The 14549-nt window shown below is 44.3% G+C and overlaps 3 protein-coding genes across 4 annotated transcripts in view; all 3 read right to left on the bottom strand.

Annotated features, from left to right (window-relative positions):
* RAB27A (RAB27A, member RAS oncogene family) overlaps nt 1-14544 on the bottom strand; it is a 189653-nt gene extending 175109 nt beyond the window's left edge. Inside the window, exon 1 of one of the 2 annotated variants that reach the window (XM_029575043.1) lies at nt 14428-14544. The gene's annotated coding sequence lies outside the window, so the exon portion shown is untranslated. Of the gene's footprint in view, nt 1-14350; nt 14407-14427 lie in introns of those variants that run through there. The other variant, XM_029575049.1, reaches the window with a different exon arrangement.
* Nucleotides 11058-11341, bottom strand: PIGBOS1 (PIGB opposite strand 1). Its single transcript, XM_029575057.1, has one exon. The coding sequence runs from the start codon at nt 11315-11317 to the stop codon at nt 11153-11155; it is 165 nt and encodes a 54-aa protein (XP_029430917.1). The 5' UTR covers nt 11318-11341; the 3' UTR covers nt 11058-11152.
* Nucleotides 11274-14549, bottom strand: part of CCPG1 (cell cycle progression 1) — a 116737-nt gene continuing 113461 nt past the window's right edge. Inside the window, exon 12 of the mRNA XM_029575033.1 lies at nt 11274-11394. Within this exon, the coding sequence (XP_029430893.1) occupies nt 11354-11394 (41 nt within the window). The 3' untranslated portion in view covers nt 11274-11353. The remainder of the gene's footprint in view (nt 11395-14549) is intronic.

Genomic DNA, 14549 nt, shown 5'->3' with positions numbered 1-14549 from the left:
AACTAAAAGACAATTGTAAGAAATGTGTATGCAAAAATTGTATCTTTTTAGGAACATTGGATTCTTAGATAAATATACAAGCCTTTCTTTAGGCTGACCACAAAACCACAAAAAATAACTATTGAAAAGCCTGGTAATTTAGATCCTTGTGATTAAATGTATCTATATTCCACTTGCCAAAAGGTTTAGCAAAACGTCAAAGTGCTGAAAAATGCACATTATTTAAAACATAGTTCAAAATGCATATACATTAAACTCTTATATAAAATATACACATGATAAAAGTTCATGAAAAATGTGAGAAACAATGCAAATAAAAATGTGAAAAAATGCAAATTAAAAATGAAAACCTAGATGCTGCCAGCTGCCAAAAGAAAAAGTTTATGCTGAACATAAAACACCGTATGTGGGTCTAAAAATACTCATTAAGTAATCTACTGACCGCGATCAAAATCGCAGACATTCACTAAAAGATGCCTTAACAAAAAGAAATGAATAATTAATCACAGAAGAATCAAAATAAAAATATATTTAAATACAGTGAATATGTACAGTAGTTACTAAACTAAAACTAAGACCCCCACCGGTAAAAGCAGATACCGATAAATTTGTTAAATAAGCATAAAGCACATAAAAAGAACTTGAATGACAACAATCTAAATCAAAAGATGTTTACCTTGCAAAACACCGTCATGTATTCAGTCTCTACTCGTAGTTTACAAAGCGCTGTCAGTCAGCCATTTTAATGGGCTATTTTGGCGCCAAAAAATTACAAACATCAATAACTTCAAAACTACTTAAAAATAGTGAATACTTAAAGACAGAGTATAAAAATGTAAAAAACAGCTAATAATAAATTAAATAAACTTATATTTAAAAGATTCAGAAAAGATGAACCATCCTGTCAATCAACTAGTGGGTGTGGCTAAGAAACCCTACTGGATATATCTGCTGCCTTTGACATTGTTAATCACAACACACTTATCACACGCCTTTCTGAAATAGGTATTTCCGGCACTGCACTACTCTGGTTCCAATCATACCTGAACAACAGGACTTACAGTGTTAAAAGTGGTCAATGTCAATCTAAACCTAGAAGCCTCACACAAGGAGTACCCCAAGGATCTGCACTTTCGTCAACGCTGTTTAATATTTATCTCACTCCATTATGCCGCCTTCTATCAAAACTGGGTTTCCAACACTTTATTTACGCGGATGATGTGCAGATTCTCATACATATAAAAAACTCTCTTTCAAATGCTCTGAACACTTGGAATGCAGCCCTCACTGAAATAAAAAAACTCCTCACCGACATCTTTCTAGCTATCAATACTACCAAGACTGAACTTCTCTTCATATCACCTGCAAACAATTCCACACTGAACACAACAGTCCTACCCCAAGGCTACCCTCCGGCGGCACAACAAGTCCGCAGCCTTGGCGTTATATTAGACAACAATTTTACCTTTAAAAAATTCATCGCTGACACTGTTAAAAGTGGATTTTTTAAGCTTAACACACTAAAGCGTATCAGACCTCTACTACACCCATACGACTTCCACACGGTTCTACAAGCCACAATTCTATCAAAACTTGACTACTGCAATGCTTTGCTATTAGGCCTACCAAAAAACACATTGCAGCCATTACAAATGCTTCAAAATGCAGCGGCGCGCATCATCACCAACACGCACCGCTACGATCACATCACTCCTGTGCTTCAATCACTTCACTGGCTACCTGTTGCATCCAGGATCATTTACAAATCGATGACTCTGATTCATAAGGCCATTTACAACCAAAACATGCAATGGTTTCCCGAGCACCTGTATTTAAAAAAAACCAAACCGTCCAATCAGATCTCAACATCAGGCCAGACTGCCGATCCCTTCTCCTAAACTAACCAAACTTACATCCACTAAAAAACATTCCCTCATTATAGCAGGAACCAAATGCCCATGGATCTTCGCCAAGAACCCTGCCACCGAAAATTTAAGCAGAACTTAAAAACTTGGCTGTTTAGAAAGGCCTTCCTTTGAAAGATGTAAATTATGCAATTACATTCTTCGCTTCTCAACTTACTCTTGATTCCTGTATACTGCCTTACCTTTCCCACCTACTCCCATTCCTCCCTGATATAGGGGGGTGGAGAGGAGACAAGAGAGTCAGACTAGTAGTGCTGGTATGACTCCCTTCCCCCCCTTCTATGATCCCCCCTTTCCCTTCCCCCACTTTTTCTCCCTTACAAATAACTCCCTTCAAGTCAGACTTTTGTTAATATTATTACTCATATATATTTGATATGTATACTTCTAGTTTTTCTGTTAATTTAGCACTTTACTTATTCCTCTGATGTTCATTGTAAAGCCTTTGGCTGAATTACTGTTTGCTGTAAACCGAGGTGATGTGTATTACGTTCCGCGGTATATAAAAAACTATAAATAAATAAATAAATAAAACAGCCGGTGATGCATACACTAGAATTGTCTAGTGTCTGAAAGATCTCATAAACGTAACATTTGTTGTGTGTCCTCTAACAAATTAAAACATAAACACGTGTATATGTAAAATATGAAATAAAAAAACTTTTGGTAAAAAGTGACAAATATAAAAACCACAAGGACTAAAGGACCATTAAACTCAACATAAATAAAACAAGAACATATATTTGAAGCAGCAAGATTAATAAATACAGTAAAAGCAAACAATAATAATCATAAAAATACAGAAAAATCAGTTTCCATATTAAGCCCATTTGGAGCCATGGTATTAAAATCATATATCTATATCTATCTATCTATCTATCTATATATATATCTATATCTATCTATCTATATCTATATATATCTTTGTTCTAGTTGCAACAGTAATCTATCTAGATTACGAGGAGGCGAACCGGGCTTATCCCGGGACGACGTAATTAACATGGGCTCGAGCGGTCGGCAGGGCAACGAGGTGGGGGTGGGGTTGGGGGAGGGGTGGTGAGGCGGGAGCCAATGGTTGTGCAGCAAATTCAAATGCTGCTATGCCATTGGTTGCTAGTGTAGATAGCCTGGGAAGTTCGGGGGAGAAGGGGCAGTTGGGAATTCGGCAGCGGAGCAAGCTGTGGGTTTTTGCTTGTTGCGAGCTGAATTGCCAACTGCCGTTTTTCACGGTTTTTTGCGTCGGAGTTTTGGTTCGCTTTACCGGCAGCATGAGACGGGAGAAGGGGAAACCTGCGGTCAAATCACAGGCGCGATCCTCCTCGCGTTCTTCAGCGAGGGCAGCCAGAGCGGGTCGGGTGCGTGGTCCGGCTGATCAGGAGTCTTTGTCTCTGGTGAGTTTTCCCAGCCAGAGCGCCCGGCCGAGTTCGCCTCTTGCCTCCCTACCTCCTTCCGACTCCCAACCCCCCCCCCCCCCCCCTTGCCGGTTCAATATTTATCCGACTCCGGCAAAAGCGGGCCAGAGCCAGACACTCCAGCCTGCCCCTACAGCCCCGGTTCCCATTTTGGGCTTGTGCCTGCCTCGCGTACGCTGCTCGTCCCGGCGGTTGCTCCCCCGCAGAATTTCGCGGAGGCCACCCTGTCACGGTTGCCCGGGCAAGTTGGGGCTTCGGACCGCGGCACTTCAGGCAGTGCTGGCGAGGTTGGTTTGGTGGGCGGGCCCTCAATTCCTCACCCGACAACCGTCCTCTCTTCCCCCCCGGTCGGTCAACTGGGTGAGCACGGTAGCAGGGGCAGGGGACCTCTTAGTTCCAGGGGCAACCCCTTTGTACACAACAAGGCGCAGTCCTGCTGTTTCCCACCTCCTCCCCCCCCCGGTTTCCCCAGCGCGCGCCTGGACAGGATTCGCAGGGGGCCCAGCGTGGTAGCCCTGGGAGGAGTTAACAAAAAGAGGGTCACCACCCACCGTGCGCCCAGCCACTCTTTCGCGCCCAGTGGCATGCCGCACCCGCACAGGGACCCCCCCCTGCCCCTGAGCAGAATCCTTCCAACACAGCAGCTTTAATAGCTGACATACTGGGTCATATGGCCAGGTCAGGTTACGGTTTTATACCGGTGCCCAACGAAGCGAGTGTTTGGGGTAGCCCAGGTATCGGTGGTTGGCAGGCGGGTTTCGGTGCCCCCCTAGGTGAGCAAGTTTTCCCAGGTAGTGCATGTCCCCTTGGTAACTTACAGCTGGTTGGAGGGCAAGGTGGGAAAAAACTGGGTTCTAGTACAGGTACGCGTGCGTCTGTGGGACGAAGTGCAGGTTCGGGGGGGGGGGGGGGGGGGCTAGCAGCGCAGGGGGTTTTTTCACAGAGGACGTAGATGATGAGCTCCCAGGCCCGTCCAGCCGTGAAGCGTGGAGAGAGCGCGAGGGACCTGGCCCAAGAGGAACGGCAGAGCAGCGGAAGAAGACCGGTGGAAGCGAGTTATCGGAAGCGGCGTGCTGTGAGGCCTCTGGAAAGAGGGACGGTGGCGCTTTCGGAGCTGATACAGGTACGGGAAAGGTTGGGCTGCTGTGTGAGGGGAAGGGACACGGGGGAAAGAGAAAGACGTCCCGCGGGGATACTAGTTCGAGTTCCTCGACCTCCTCGTCTAGCTCTAGCGATGAGAGATCTAGCCAGTGTGCGGCTTTAGATGAAGGTCCCAAATGTGAGGTAGGTCACCCGGCGTTGGCGTCCCTCACAGAATTGTAGGAGGAAGTGCCTACCCGTTTGGTGAAACGGATCAAAAGGAGGAAATTTGTAAATATTTTTAAGTTGTTAGAAGGGAGGAGGGGTGGAAAGAAGTTATCTAACAAAGCTAAGAAACGACATAGGAAAAACGGATCAGGGCCGAGAATTGCCAAAAACATAGTGAATTGGGTACGTGGTTTTTAAGGTTGGCTAGTGTAGTTAGCCAATTTGATCCTTCTCAGTATGGGGCATTGCTGTCCTACGCGGATAGCATTTTGGGAGCTTTCAAAGATTATGAAGGTTGGGCATGGCTCAACTATGATGAAAAGTTCAGGGACAAAATGGCTGGGAATAAGTTCATGTCGTGGGGTTCCCAGGACATACATCTATGGCTGACACAGATGACCAATAAAGGTGCAGGGTCGTCTAAGAAGGGATCGATGGGAGGGGGGGTTAATGTTTCAGCGGGCAATTTTTCCACAGGAGGAGTCAAGGGTAATTCCTTTCCGGCGGGAGTATCGCGGTCAGGTGAGCCAGACAACAAAGGTGCTGGAGGGGCAACAGACATTTGCTGGCGGTTTAACAAGCTTACATGTTTGTTTCCCGAGTGCAAATTTAAGCACGCATGCGCCACATGTGGTGGAGCTCACTCAGCCCTTAAGTGTCAACAAGGGTCGGGAGTGGGGGTTAGTAAAGGAGCCAAATAGTGCACACTTAAGGTACAAAGCAGACTCACCTATCATTTTGGGGGCGTTGGTAGAGGGTTTAAGTTTTTACCCTGATAGAGCAGCAGCCGTTATGTTGCAGGTTGGTTTTAGTGAGGGTTTTATTATTCCTTACATGGGTCCGGGTAAGGGTGGGAGGGCTAGGAATTCCAGGTCTGCTTATAGAATGGCTCATGTAGCCAGAGCAAAATTAATGGAGGAAATTGATTTGGGTAGAATAGCTGGGCCATTTTCACGTAGACCGTACGAGCAGATGCACTTGTCGCCATTGGTTGCTATTCCAAAAAAGGTGACAGGTAAATTTAGATTGATTCTTAATTTGTCGTATCCGGAGGGTGCATCGGTTAATGATTTTATTCCTAGAGAAGCTTGTGCGGTGAAGTATGCCTCCTTTGATGAGGCCGTTGCATTGGTGCGCAAAGCGGGTCCGGGTGCGCTGTTAGCCAAAGCGGACATTGAGTCTGCTTTTAGATTGTTACCTATCCACCCGTCTTGTTTCCCTTTGTTGGGTTTTTATTTTGAGGGTTTTTATTTCATTGATCGATGTCTGCCGATGGGTTGTGCAGTGTCGTGCGCCTTTTTCGAGGCTTTCAGTACTTTTATTCACTGGGCCACGAAGTCTCATAACGCTTGCGAGGATTCATTGCATTACTTGGACGATTTTTTATTTGTTGGACCTGGTGATTCGGATGCATGTCAGCGGCAGTTAAGAGGTTTCCTGACGACGGCCGAGCGTTTTGGAGTTCCTATCGCGCAGGAGAAAACTGAAGGGCCTGTAACTAAATTGACTTTTCTGGGCATAGAATTAGACTCTGTGGCAATGATTTGTAGGTTGCCGAAGGACAAAGTGGAATAGTTAAAGGACTTGGTCCATATTGTTAAAGGATCGGTTAAGGTTACCCTGAAGCAGTTACAATCTTTAATAGGTTCTTTGAATTTCGCTTGTAGGGTAATACCCATGGGGCGGGCTTTCATTCGTCGCCTGTCTGCTAGGACTGCAGGTATTCGTGCGGGTCATCATTTCATTAGGGTAACGAGATCTGTTAGGGACGAATTAGCAATTTGGGAGGCTTTTTTACAATCCTTTAATGGGATCTGTATTATGCAAGAGATGGAAGTTTCCAACGTGGAGTTGGAATTGTATTCCGACGCAGCGGGGGCTTCTGGCTTGGGCTTATATTTTAGAGGCAAGTGGTGCGCTGAGCAATGGCCAGCGCAATGAATAGCTGAGGGTATGGTGAGGAACATAACTTTCTTGGAGCTTTTTCTGATCATCGAGGCTTTGACTATTTGGGGTGCGGAATTAGCTAACAAAAAAGTGGTGTGGTGGTGCGACAATTTGGGGGTAGTGCAAGTAGTAAATAAACAGACAGCCAAATGTACTAAGGTATCTGCATTATTGCGTGCAATGGTCATGTTATGCCTGAAGTGGAATGTTACCATTAGAGCACTGCATGTTCCTGGGTCTTTGAACCTCATTGCAGACGCTCTCTCTCATTTCAAGTGGGACGTCTTCAGGGCAGTGGCTCCTCAGGCGAATTCTCATGGAGAGAGTGTCCCAGACCACCTGTGGAACCTTGGCACGATGAACAATGGGACTTGATCCGGAGATCCTTGGCTCCAGCGACATGGAAAGCTTATGTAGCAGGAAGAACAGCTGTGGCTCGTTTTTTGTTATCTTTGGGATGGGTTGGGGGGGGGGGGGGGGGGGGGAAGTACAGGATGGGGAGGTGGTACAGTTTATACTTTGGGCTAAGAGCGCCGGTTTCTCCTTGGCATCGGTCAGGAGTCAGTTGGCGAGGTTTGTTTTCTTTCAGAAGTTGGAGGGCCGCGGGAACCCGTTGCGTAGTTTTTTAGTGAAAAAGCTTTTAGACGGTTGGGGTAGGGGGGAGGGCATCTGTGTGGACAAACGGAGACCTATTCGGTATATGGATTTGATAGGTTTAGCTGAAGGTTTGCGAGAAGTGTGTAGTTCAGAGCATGAGTTATTGTTGTTTCGTCTAGCATTTTCTTGGGCGTTCTTTGGAGCCTTTCGAATAGGGGAACTAGTTGCGAAATCCAAGGTGGATAAGGGGGCGGCTGGGCTACTAGTAGGCGATGTCTGCGTATATGCGCATCGGGTGATGCTCCGTATTCGGAAATCTAAAACGGATCAGAAAGGTAAAGGTGCTTGGATTTCCTTAATACGAGCCGGTAACGACGCAGTGTGTCCGGTGCGGTTGGCGTTGACCTACATATTGGTCAGACCGGCGGTTGGGGGACATTTTCTAGTGCATGAAGATGGATCCCTTTTAACCATGTATCAATTTGCGACGGTGTTGCGCAGAGTAGTGGCATCCTTGGGGTGGGATGTCAGACAGTATACGTCTCATTCTTTTAGGATTGGTGTAGCTACAACGGCGGCGGAAATGGGATGGTCAGCGGATAGGATTCAGGCTTTGGGGAGATGGAAGTCCGATGTCTTTCGAGGGTACGTGCGGAAATAGCAATACCGCACGGTAGGGGTGACAACAATCTATTGCAGCAAGTAACTGATATGTTTGTTTTTCAGATCGGGTCGGGGCGGTGTCGAATAGGGAATGTGCTTGGATCGTGGGTCATTCCTTTATTCATTGAGCTCATCGATGAGCTAAGAAGAGGCCTTACAGCGAAAATTTGAACTTTAATCCTAAGGACATCATCGTGAGATGGTTCGGAAAAGGGGGGGGATGAAATAGGGTGAATTATGTGACGTTTTGCAAGGCAATATCGACCGCTGGGGAGTTCCTAAATGGATTATTATTCATTTAGGTGGCAATGATATTGGCAAGCTGACGTGCAGCGAGTTAATTAAAATAATACGCAAGGATTTGGCTTTCCTTATGAATCGCATGCCAAACACTAAATTGGATTGGTCGGATGTTATTATTAGGATCAAGCACCATGCGGAGCCTATCTGGCGTAATGGTGTGAAGAAATTGAACAGACAAATTGGTAAATGGTTGGTGAGGGAAGGAAGTTTTTGGATTAGACATCAGTGGTCGTGGGAAATCTTGGGAGGTTACTTTCTGGGAGATGGCGTGCATCTTTCCGAGGTGGGAATTGATTTATTCAACAATGCCTTGGAGGATGGTCTTAAGCAGCAAATCCTTTGAGATGTGGCCGCAGTGGGGGTACAAAGACAAACGATTTGCCTTTGTTTGTGGTGGAAAACCCGAGCCATATGTTGTATTGTATTGTTTGAAATTGTGAAGGACATTTTGGAAGGGGGGGGGGGGGGGGGGGGGAATGCTCGTGTAGCTTGGGGCTGCTACACGGGAAGGCCTAAAGAGCAAGGGGGGGGCCGATGCTCAGGCCGCAAGCTTACCCTCGCTGGTGATGTGGCGAGGTAAGTAGGGGGGGGGGGGGGGTTAAACGCTAGCTTACCATTGGGCCGCGGTGGTAAGTGAAGATTGGCATGCGGCGGAGGAGGGGATGTTATTTGGATTTATGTTAAGATTGCGGCTCGGGTTAGGTTTAATAAACTGCGGCCTTTTGTTTATTGCCATCCAGTTGTTCTGTTTATATTATTTATAAGAGGGGAGAGTGAAGCTGAGCGGTGCCTGAACGATTGTCTCGAGTCCCTATGTTACTCCTCTCCAATTAAGAGTGGGCTGTTGGAACAAACAAAACTTATATTGTTCAAACTTATGATTATGTTCCACAGAGTGCTCAACTAAGGGTTTTGACATCACACAGCGTTTCATACTGCTCTTGTGTTCAATTATTCGCTTATTGAACTCTTATTGTTTTGCCTATGTACAGTTTGTTGCATGGGCATATTGCCGCATATACCACTCCTTTGCTTTTAGTTAGTAAAGGATTTAAGCTTAAAATCTCTCTTTAATCCTGGTATTTGCAGTATATCTGTTCTAATATTAACTTTACAGACCGAAAAATTACCGCACGGGCGATGACCTGGTGGTCTTTTATCACGAGCTGTGTTCGTTGGCAAAGCAGATGGTGCTAATAGATCCCTTAGATTTCTGCCTCTTTTAATGGCTATCATTCTTTTCCTTAAAGGCAGGTAAAACTTGTACTATGGACCAAAACTTTTTCAAGATATCAACAATATTATGTGACATGTGTGAGAAGGTGATAAGGCAGACAACACGGTCGGTTGTTTTATTATTATTATTTTTCTTTATTAGCAATTCAGACCGTTTAAGCTTTAATGCTTTATCAAAGCCACTCTGGATATGTCGGAGTGGATATTTTTTCTCCAAAAATCTCCTTTTCATCTGCACAGATCTTTCTTTAAAAGTTGCTTCAGTAGTACAAAGTCGTCTCAACCTTTGTTACTGTATAGTTATATAATATATTTTTTTCTGATTAAATAATGTAACATCTACAGTTAGTTTTTTATTTTTGTTTGAATATATGTCACCATTTTAACAAAATTTTGTAGATAATTAATAATTTTTTTAAAAAATGCTTTTAGAATTTTTAGGATGATTGATTTTTTGTTTGGCTTACTTGTAGCCCCTGAGGCAGCGGCTGTTGAGCTGCAAAACTCGGCCTGAGTCAGGCATTTTTATGAATATGCCTATACGTCTCTACTTTAATAAATACTTGGAAAAGATCAAGACATCTATTCTTTTTTTGTTTACATAACATTAACAAAGTAAGGAATTGATATAATACCATTCACTGAATTTCAGCGCACAGTTCAATGTAGATGCAAAATTAACTCCCTATGGGGTAAGCAAGTAGTATGCTGATGCATCAGGTGTTAAAAATGCACACAAACAATAAGGTGCATGAAAAACAGAGAGCCCGATATTCAAAGCTACTTAACCAGATATTCGGACTTCTCCGGTTAAGTTAAACTTCCCATAGAGCAGGTTTAACTTAGCTAGCTAAGTTGAGCCAAATACGAGGATAGGCAGCAGCTTAGTTGTGCTTCTGAATATCCTACGTAAGTTAACCAGGTAAGTCTTATCCGGCTAACTTACTTGGCTGTTACCTTTTCAAATAGTTACCTCAGAGTTTTCTGTATAGGCTGAGGGCCAGTATAGTCAGACTCATGCTTTGTGCATACAAATGAGCACAATCATGCTGTGTACATAAACAGCTTTTATGTACACAAAAATCAAGAGGCAGGAAAGGGAAGAGCAGACCCGGCGGAAGGGAAACCCAGTGCACCCAACATCTGTGAGAGGCAGCAAGAAATCATGGCACTGCAGCAGCATTGGATTAGTGGGGGGGGGGGGGGGGGGAGGGAGAAGAGACAGGAAGAAGCAGGTTACTCAGCAATCACACTTGCTGCTGCTGCTGTAGCTTGTCTGCAGCCCACATCCCTAAAGAGCACGAGCAGAAGAAATTTTACTCCACCTCTAATAGGAGGTAAGTTTCCAGTACTAATAAACTGGAGTTAAGCCAGCCCACCTCTCTGCTTTGGGGGCAATTACTAATGCCATGACGTCTATGATCTTTTCATGCGAGGGCACCAACCTTTACTAGCGGTTTTACACCCATTATCTGCACAGAAAACTCCTTGCTGCATCAGGAGTAACTTTTGCATAGAGAAAACCTGCACTGCTCTGCTGAGCACACTTATTACATCAGTCCTCAGCTCTAGGTCAATACAGTACTACTTACATTCTCTTACTTACCTACTCAAAACAAGTTGTATACACCCCCCCCCCCCCCCACACACACACACATACAGCATATTTCAAATTTAAAGAAAAGTATTTATTTCACTACATAAATATCTAATTTAAATGCAGGTCTTATAAAAGTTTCTGTAGTAGCTCTGTGTTTTCTTCTAGTCATTCTTCTCTTCTGCTTCTTTTGATGCTGGCAATGAGGCTTTTGATTTCTTCTGCTCCCAGTAGTACTGTTCATAGATAGGTCTGTATATGTACAATCCTCCACCAGCTCCCAGAAGAGTTGCCAATAAAATCTGAGGAATACTGAAGCGACTATACATTTTAAGAACTAAAATATTAAGCTGAAAGGTGCACTTTCAAAGTCCAAGGTGCAGGGATCCACTTAAAATGTTCACTTCTGCATACAAATCAAAGGAATTAATCAGTTGCTAGGTCTTATTTTTGCTGTATTTTTATGATATTTAGAAAGCATACAAACTACATTTGGTCAAAGTTAGCTGTCAAACAAGAACAAGTTGCAAAGTGTACTCTGGAGACCCCTGCCTATAGGTTGAGACTAGCCACCAAAGCCTTTTCTGGCCCACCTACCTTTGCTTTAAAAAAAACAAACAAACAAACCAACAAAAAATAACCCCACCATATATCCAGCATCATGTGGCCCAGTCAGGAGCATCAGGGCACATTGTAAAATTATTTATTTTGCTGCTGACTGAAGTGGTTGGAGTCTGGGCAGTGCATCAGTGTAGTTAGGGTCACCATTATCGGACCTCCTCAACAGGCATCTTCGGCCAACATATCCGAGGGAACCTTCACAGCCAGCGCATAAGAAGCAGGCTGCAAGTACAGAGAAGGCTGGAAAGGGTTACCAAGCCCAAGGAAGACCCACATGGTTGTTAAAGGCTTGTAATGCTGGCTAAGATCTCCAGTAGATAAGGAAGACCAGTGTAAGGTGAAGGGGGGTGAGAGGGAAGAAGAACAGAGATACAAGGCGGTTTGAGTGAGTGGGAAGAGGTAAGAAAGCATAGAGGGAAGGGGTGAAAAGAATGGTGCCGAAGTGGAGGGAGAAAAGAAGAGTGAGAAAGGGGAGGGAAATAAAGGCAAAGAACATAGAGAGGTCTGTGAGTAAGAGGGAGTGTGATTAAGGTGGGAGGGAAGTAAAGAGGCACTGTGAATGGGAGGACGGAAGTAGAGCGAAAAGGTATATAGGGGGGCGTGGGGGGTGAATGCAGATGCTAAAGCGATGTAAACATTACTAGGGTATGGAAGGTTTTCTAACTTCCTAGAAAGATGAAATTTGTTTTTACCTGATAATTTCCTTTCTTTGAGTCCTGTAGACTAGGCCTTACTCTCAGGATTTCCCTGCTCCTCAGCTGCCAGAGACAGAGGCCACACTTCTCCCTTTCATAGTTTACCAAACACAAACTGTCCATGGGATTTCCTGAAGAGGTTTGTTACCTTCAAGAATCATAAGAAATTGCCATGCTGGGTCAGACCAAGGGTCCATCAAGCCCAGCATCCTGTTTCCAACAGAGGCCAAACCAGGCCAGAAAAACCTGGCAATTATCCAAACACTAAGAAGATCCCATGCTACTAATGCAATTAATAGCAGTGGCTATTCCTTAAGTAAACTTGATTAATAGCCATTAATGGACTTCTCCAAGAACTTATCCAAACCTTTTTTGAACCCAGCTACACTAACCACATCCTCTGGCAACAAATTCCAGAGCTTTATTGTGCGTTGAGTGAAAAATAATTTTTTCTTATTAGTCTTAAATGTGCTACTTGCTAACTTCATGGAATGCCCCCTAGTCCTTCCATTATTCGAAAGTGTAAATAACCGATTCACATCTACTCGTTCAAGACCTCTCATGATCTTAAAGACCTCTATCATTACCCCCCCCACCCCCGTCTCTTCTCCAAGTTGAACAGCCCTAATCTCTTCAGCCTTTCCTCATAGGGGACTTGTTCCATCCCCTTTATCATTTAGTATTACCATTCAGCTTAGCAGCAGCCCCAAGAATTTCACCAAATACCTAGCTGTAGCAAGAGCCCTTTTTAAGAATACACGATCTCCTAGTCTTTCCATATTTGGACTGGCTAATACTGAGCACAATTTTCAAGAAATCAAAATAGGATATGAAACTAGTAGTGCATACAATGCATTAGTTCAGGCTCATGATCAATTTTGAAAAATTCAGTCCATCACCTACTCAGAATTAACAATTCATAAGTGCAGAACTCGACATGAGAAGGGGCAGGGCATATCTACCAACTCAGAGGACAAACAAACTAAAAAAAGATAGTGCTATTACTATGCAAAAAGAAGTGGGTCACTGCAAGAAATTTCTTGAAGGTATTGGGTCACATAGCATAGTACTAAAAACACCTCTGAAGTTTTTACTTAAGGCACTATCACAATTTCATATTAATCAAGCCATTACATTGCCATGCTTCTTTTTGAAGCCACACGAACCCTGAGGAACAAGCTCTGCACACTTTAGACTGCAAGAGAGCACTCATGTTCTACTTAGAGAAAACAACAATACCAAAAATCAACTTAGATATTTGAATCATATGAAAGCAATAAACAGGGAAATGCTGTTCAAAGACAAATGCTTTCAAGGTAGCTGGCAGTGCAGCTCATTGTTACAAATTCAGACATCTGGAACTTCTAATCGTCAGAGCCCATCTGACAGGGGCAGCGTTTGTCAATTACAAGAAATGTGTAAAGTGGTAACATGGCCCATGTTGCATACATTCACATAACTTTATTGTTTGGGTAGAGAAACACTCGCGGATAGTTGCTTTGGACAAACAATATTGACGTCATAAAAAAAGGGGGGTTACAGGGGGGTCAACCAAGCCATATTACGTTCACCTATAACCCTCAGCTAGTGAGTTCCCATGTATGAGGCTGATTTGTCTAGCTTGTCCATGGAGAAAGTGAAGTTGCTTGCCTATAACAACAAGTGTTCTCCATGGACAGCAGGCCAAAAAGCCCTCCATTCTCCCCCGTAAGTTAAGTTTAGCTAACAGACTGAGGTAGAGTACACAATGGCAAGAACACCAGAGGAACCAGATCTGCTCAGGAAGGTTCTAATAACTTTCTGAGCTAGGAGAGAGCAGTACCCATCTAGGCGCATCAGGTAACGTCACACCAGTTATCCTAAACACAGAGTGCACCTACTACAGGTGCTTTTCCACTCCCGCAATACAGTGAATAGGACTTACCCTGCTACGGAAGCTCACCAGGACCTAACCTATTCAGCTCGCGGCGGCCCCTCTCCCATAAGTATATTGGAACTAATCCCTTTTTTAAACACATATTTACAAAACAAACACGCAGACTTTACCTACTCCGGTAACTCCTGCGGCAAACCCATTTAACTCCCTGCTTGCTCCCCTTCCAAATTGGTTTTAAAACACTCACCGCGCTGCACAACCGCATTCAACATGCCGCGACCTTCAGGAAGACGTGCGCTTCGTGCGTCCAGCGTGTAACCTGTCACGTGACAGGAAAGGCGGAAGTGAGACCCTGGATCGCGGGTGCTC

Source organism: Rhinatrema bivittatum, chromosome 13, assembly GCF_901001135.1.
Source record: "Rhinatrema bivittatum chromosome 13, aRhiBiv1.1, whole genome shotgun sequence".
Classification (NCBI taxonomy): domain Eukaryota; kingdom Metazoa; phylum Chordata; class Amphibia; order Gymnophiona; family Rhinatrematidae; genus Rhinatrema; species Rhinatrema bivittatum.
Note: the sequence above shows the minus strand (reverse complement) of the source record. Positions and strands in the feature narration are given on the sequence as shown.

Bases quoted from the DNA above. Each gene is read 5' to 3' on its own strand.
- PIGBOS1 (XM_029575057.1), bottom strand. From the start codon at position 11,317: ATGTATAGTCGCTTCAGTATTCCTCAGATTTTATTGGCAACTCTTCTG.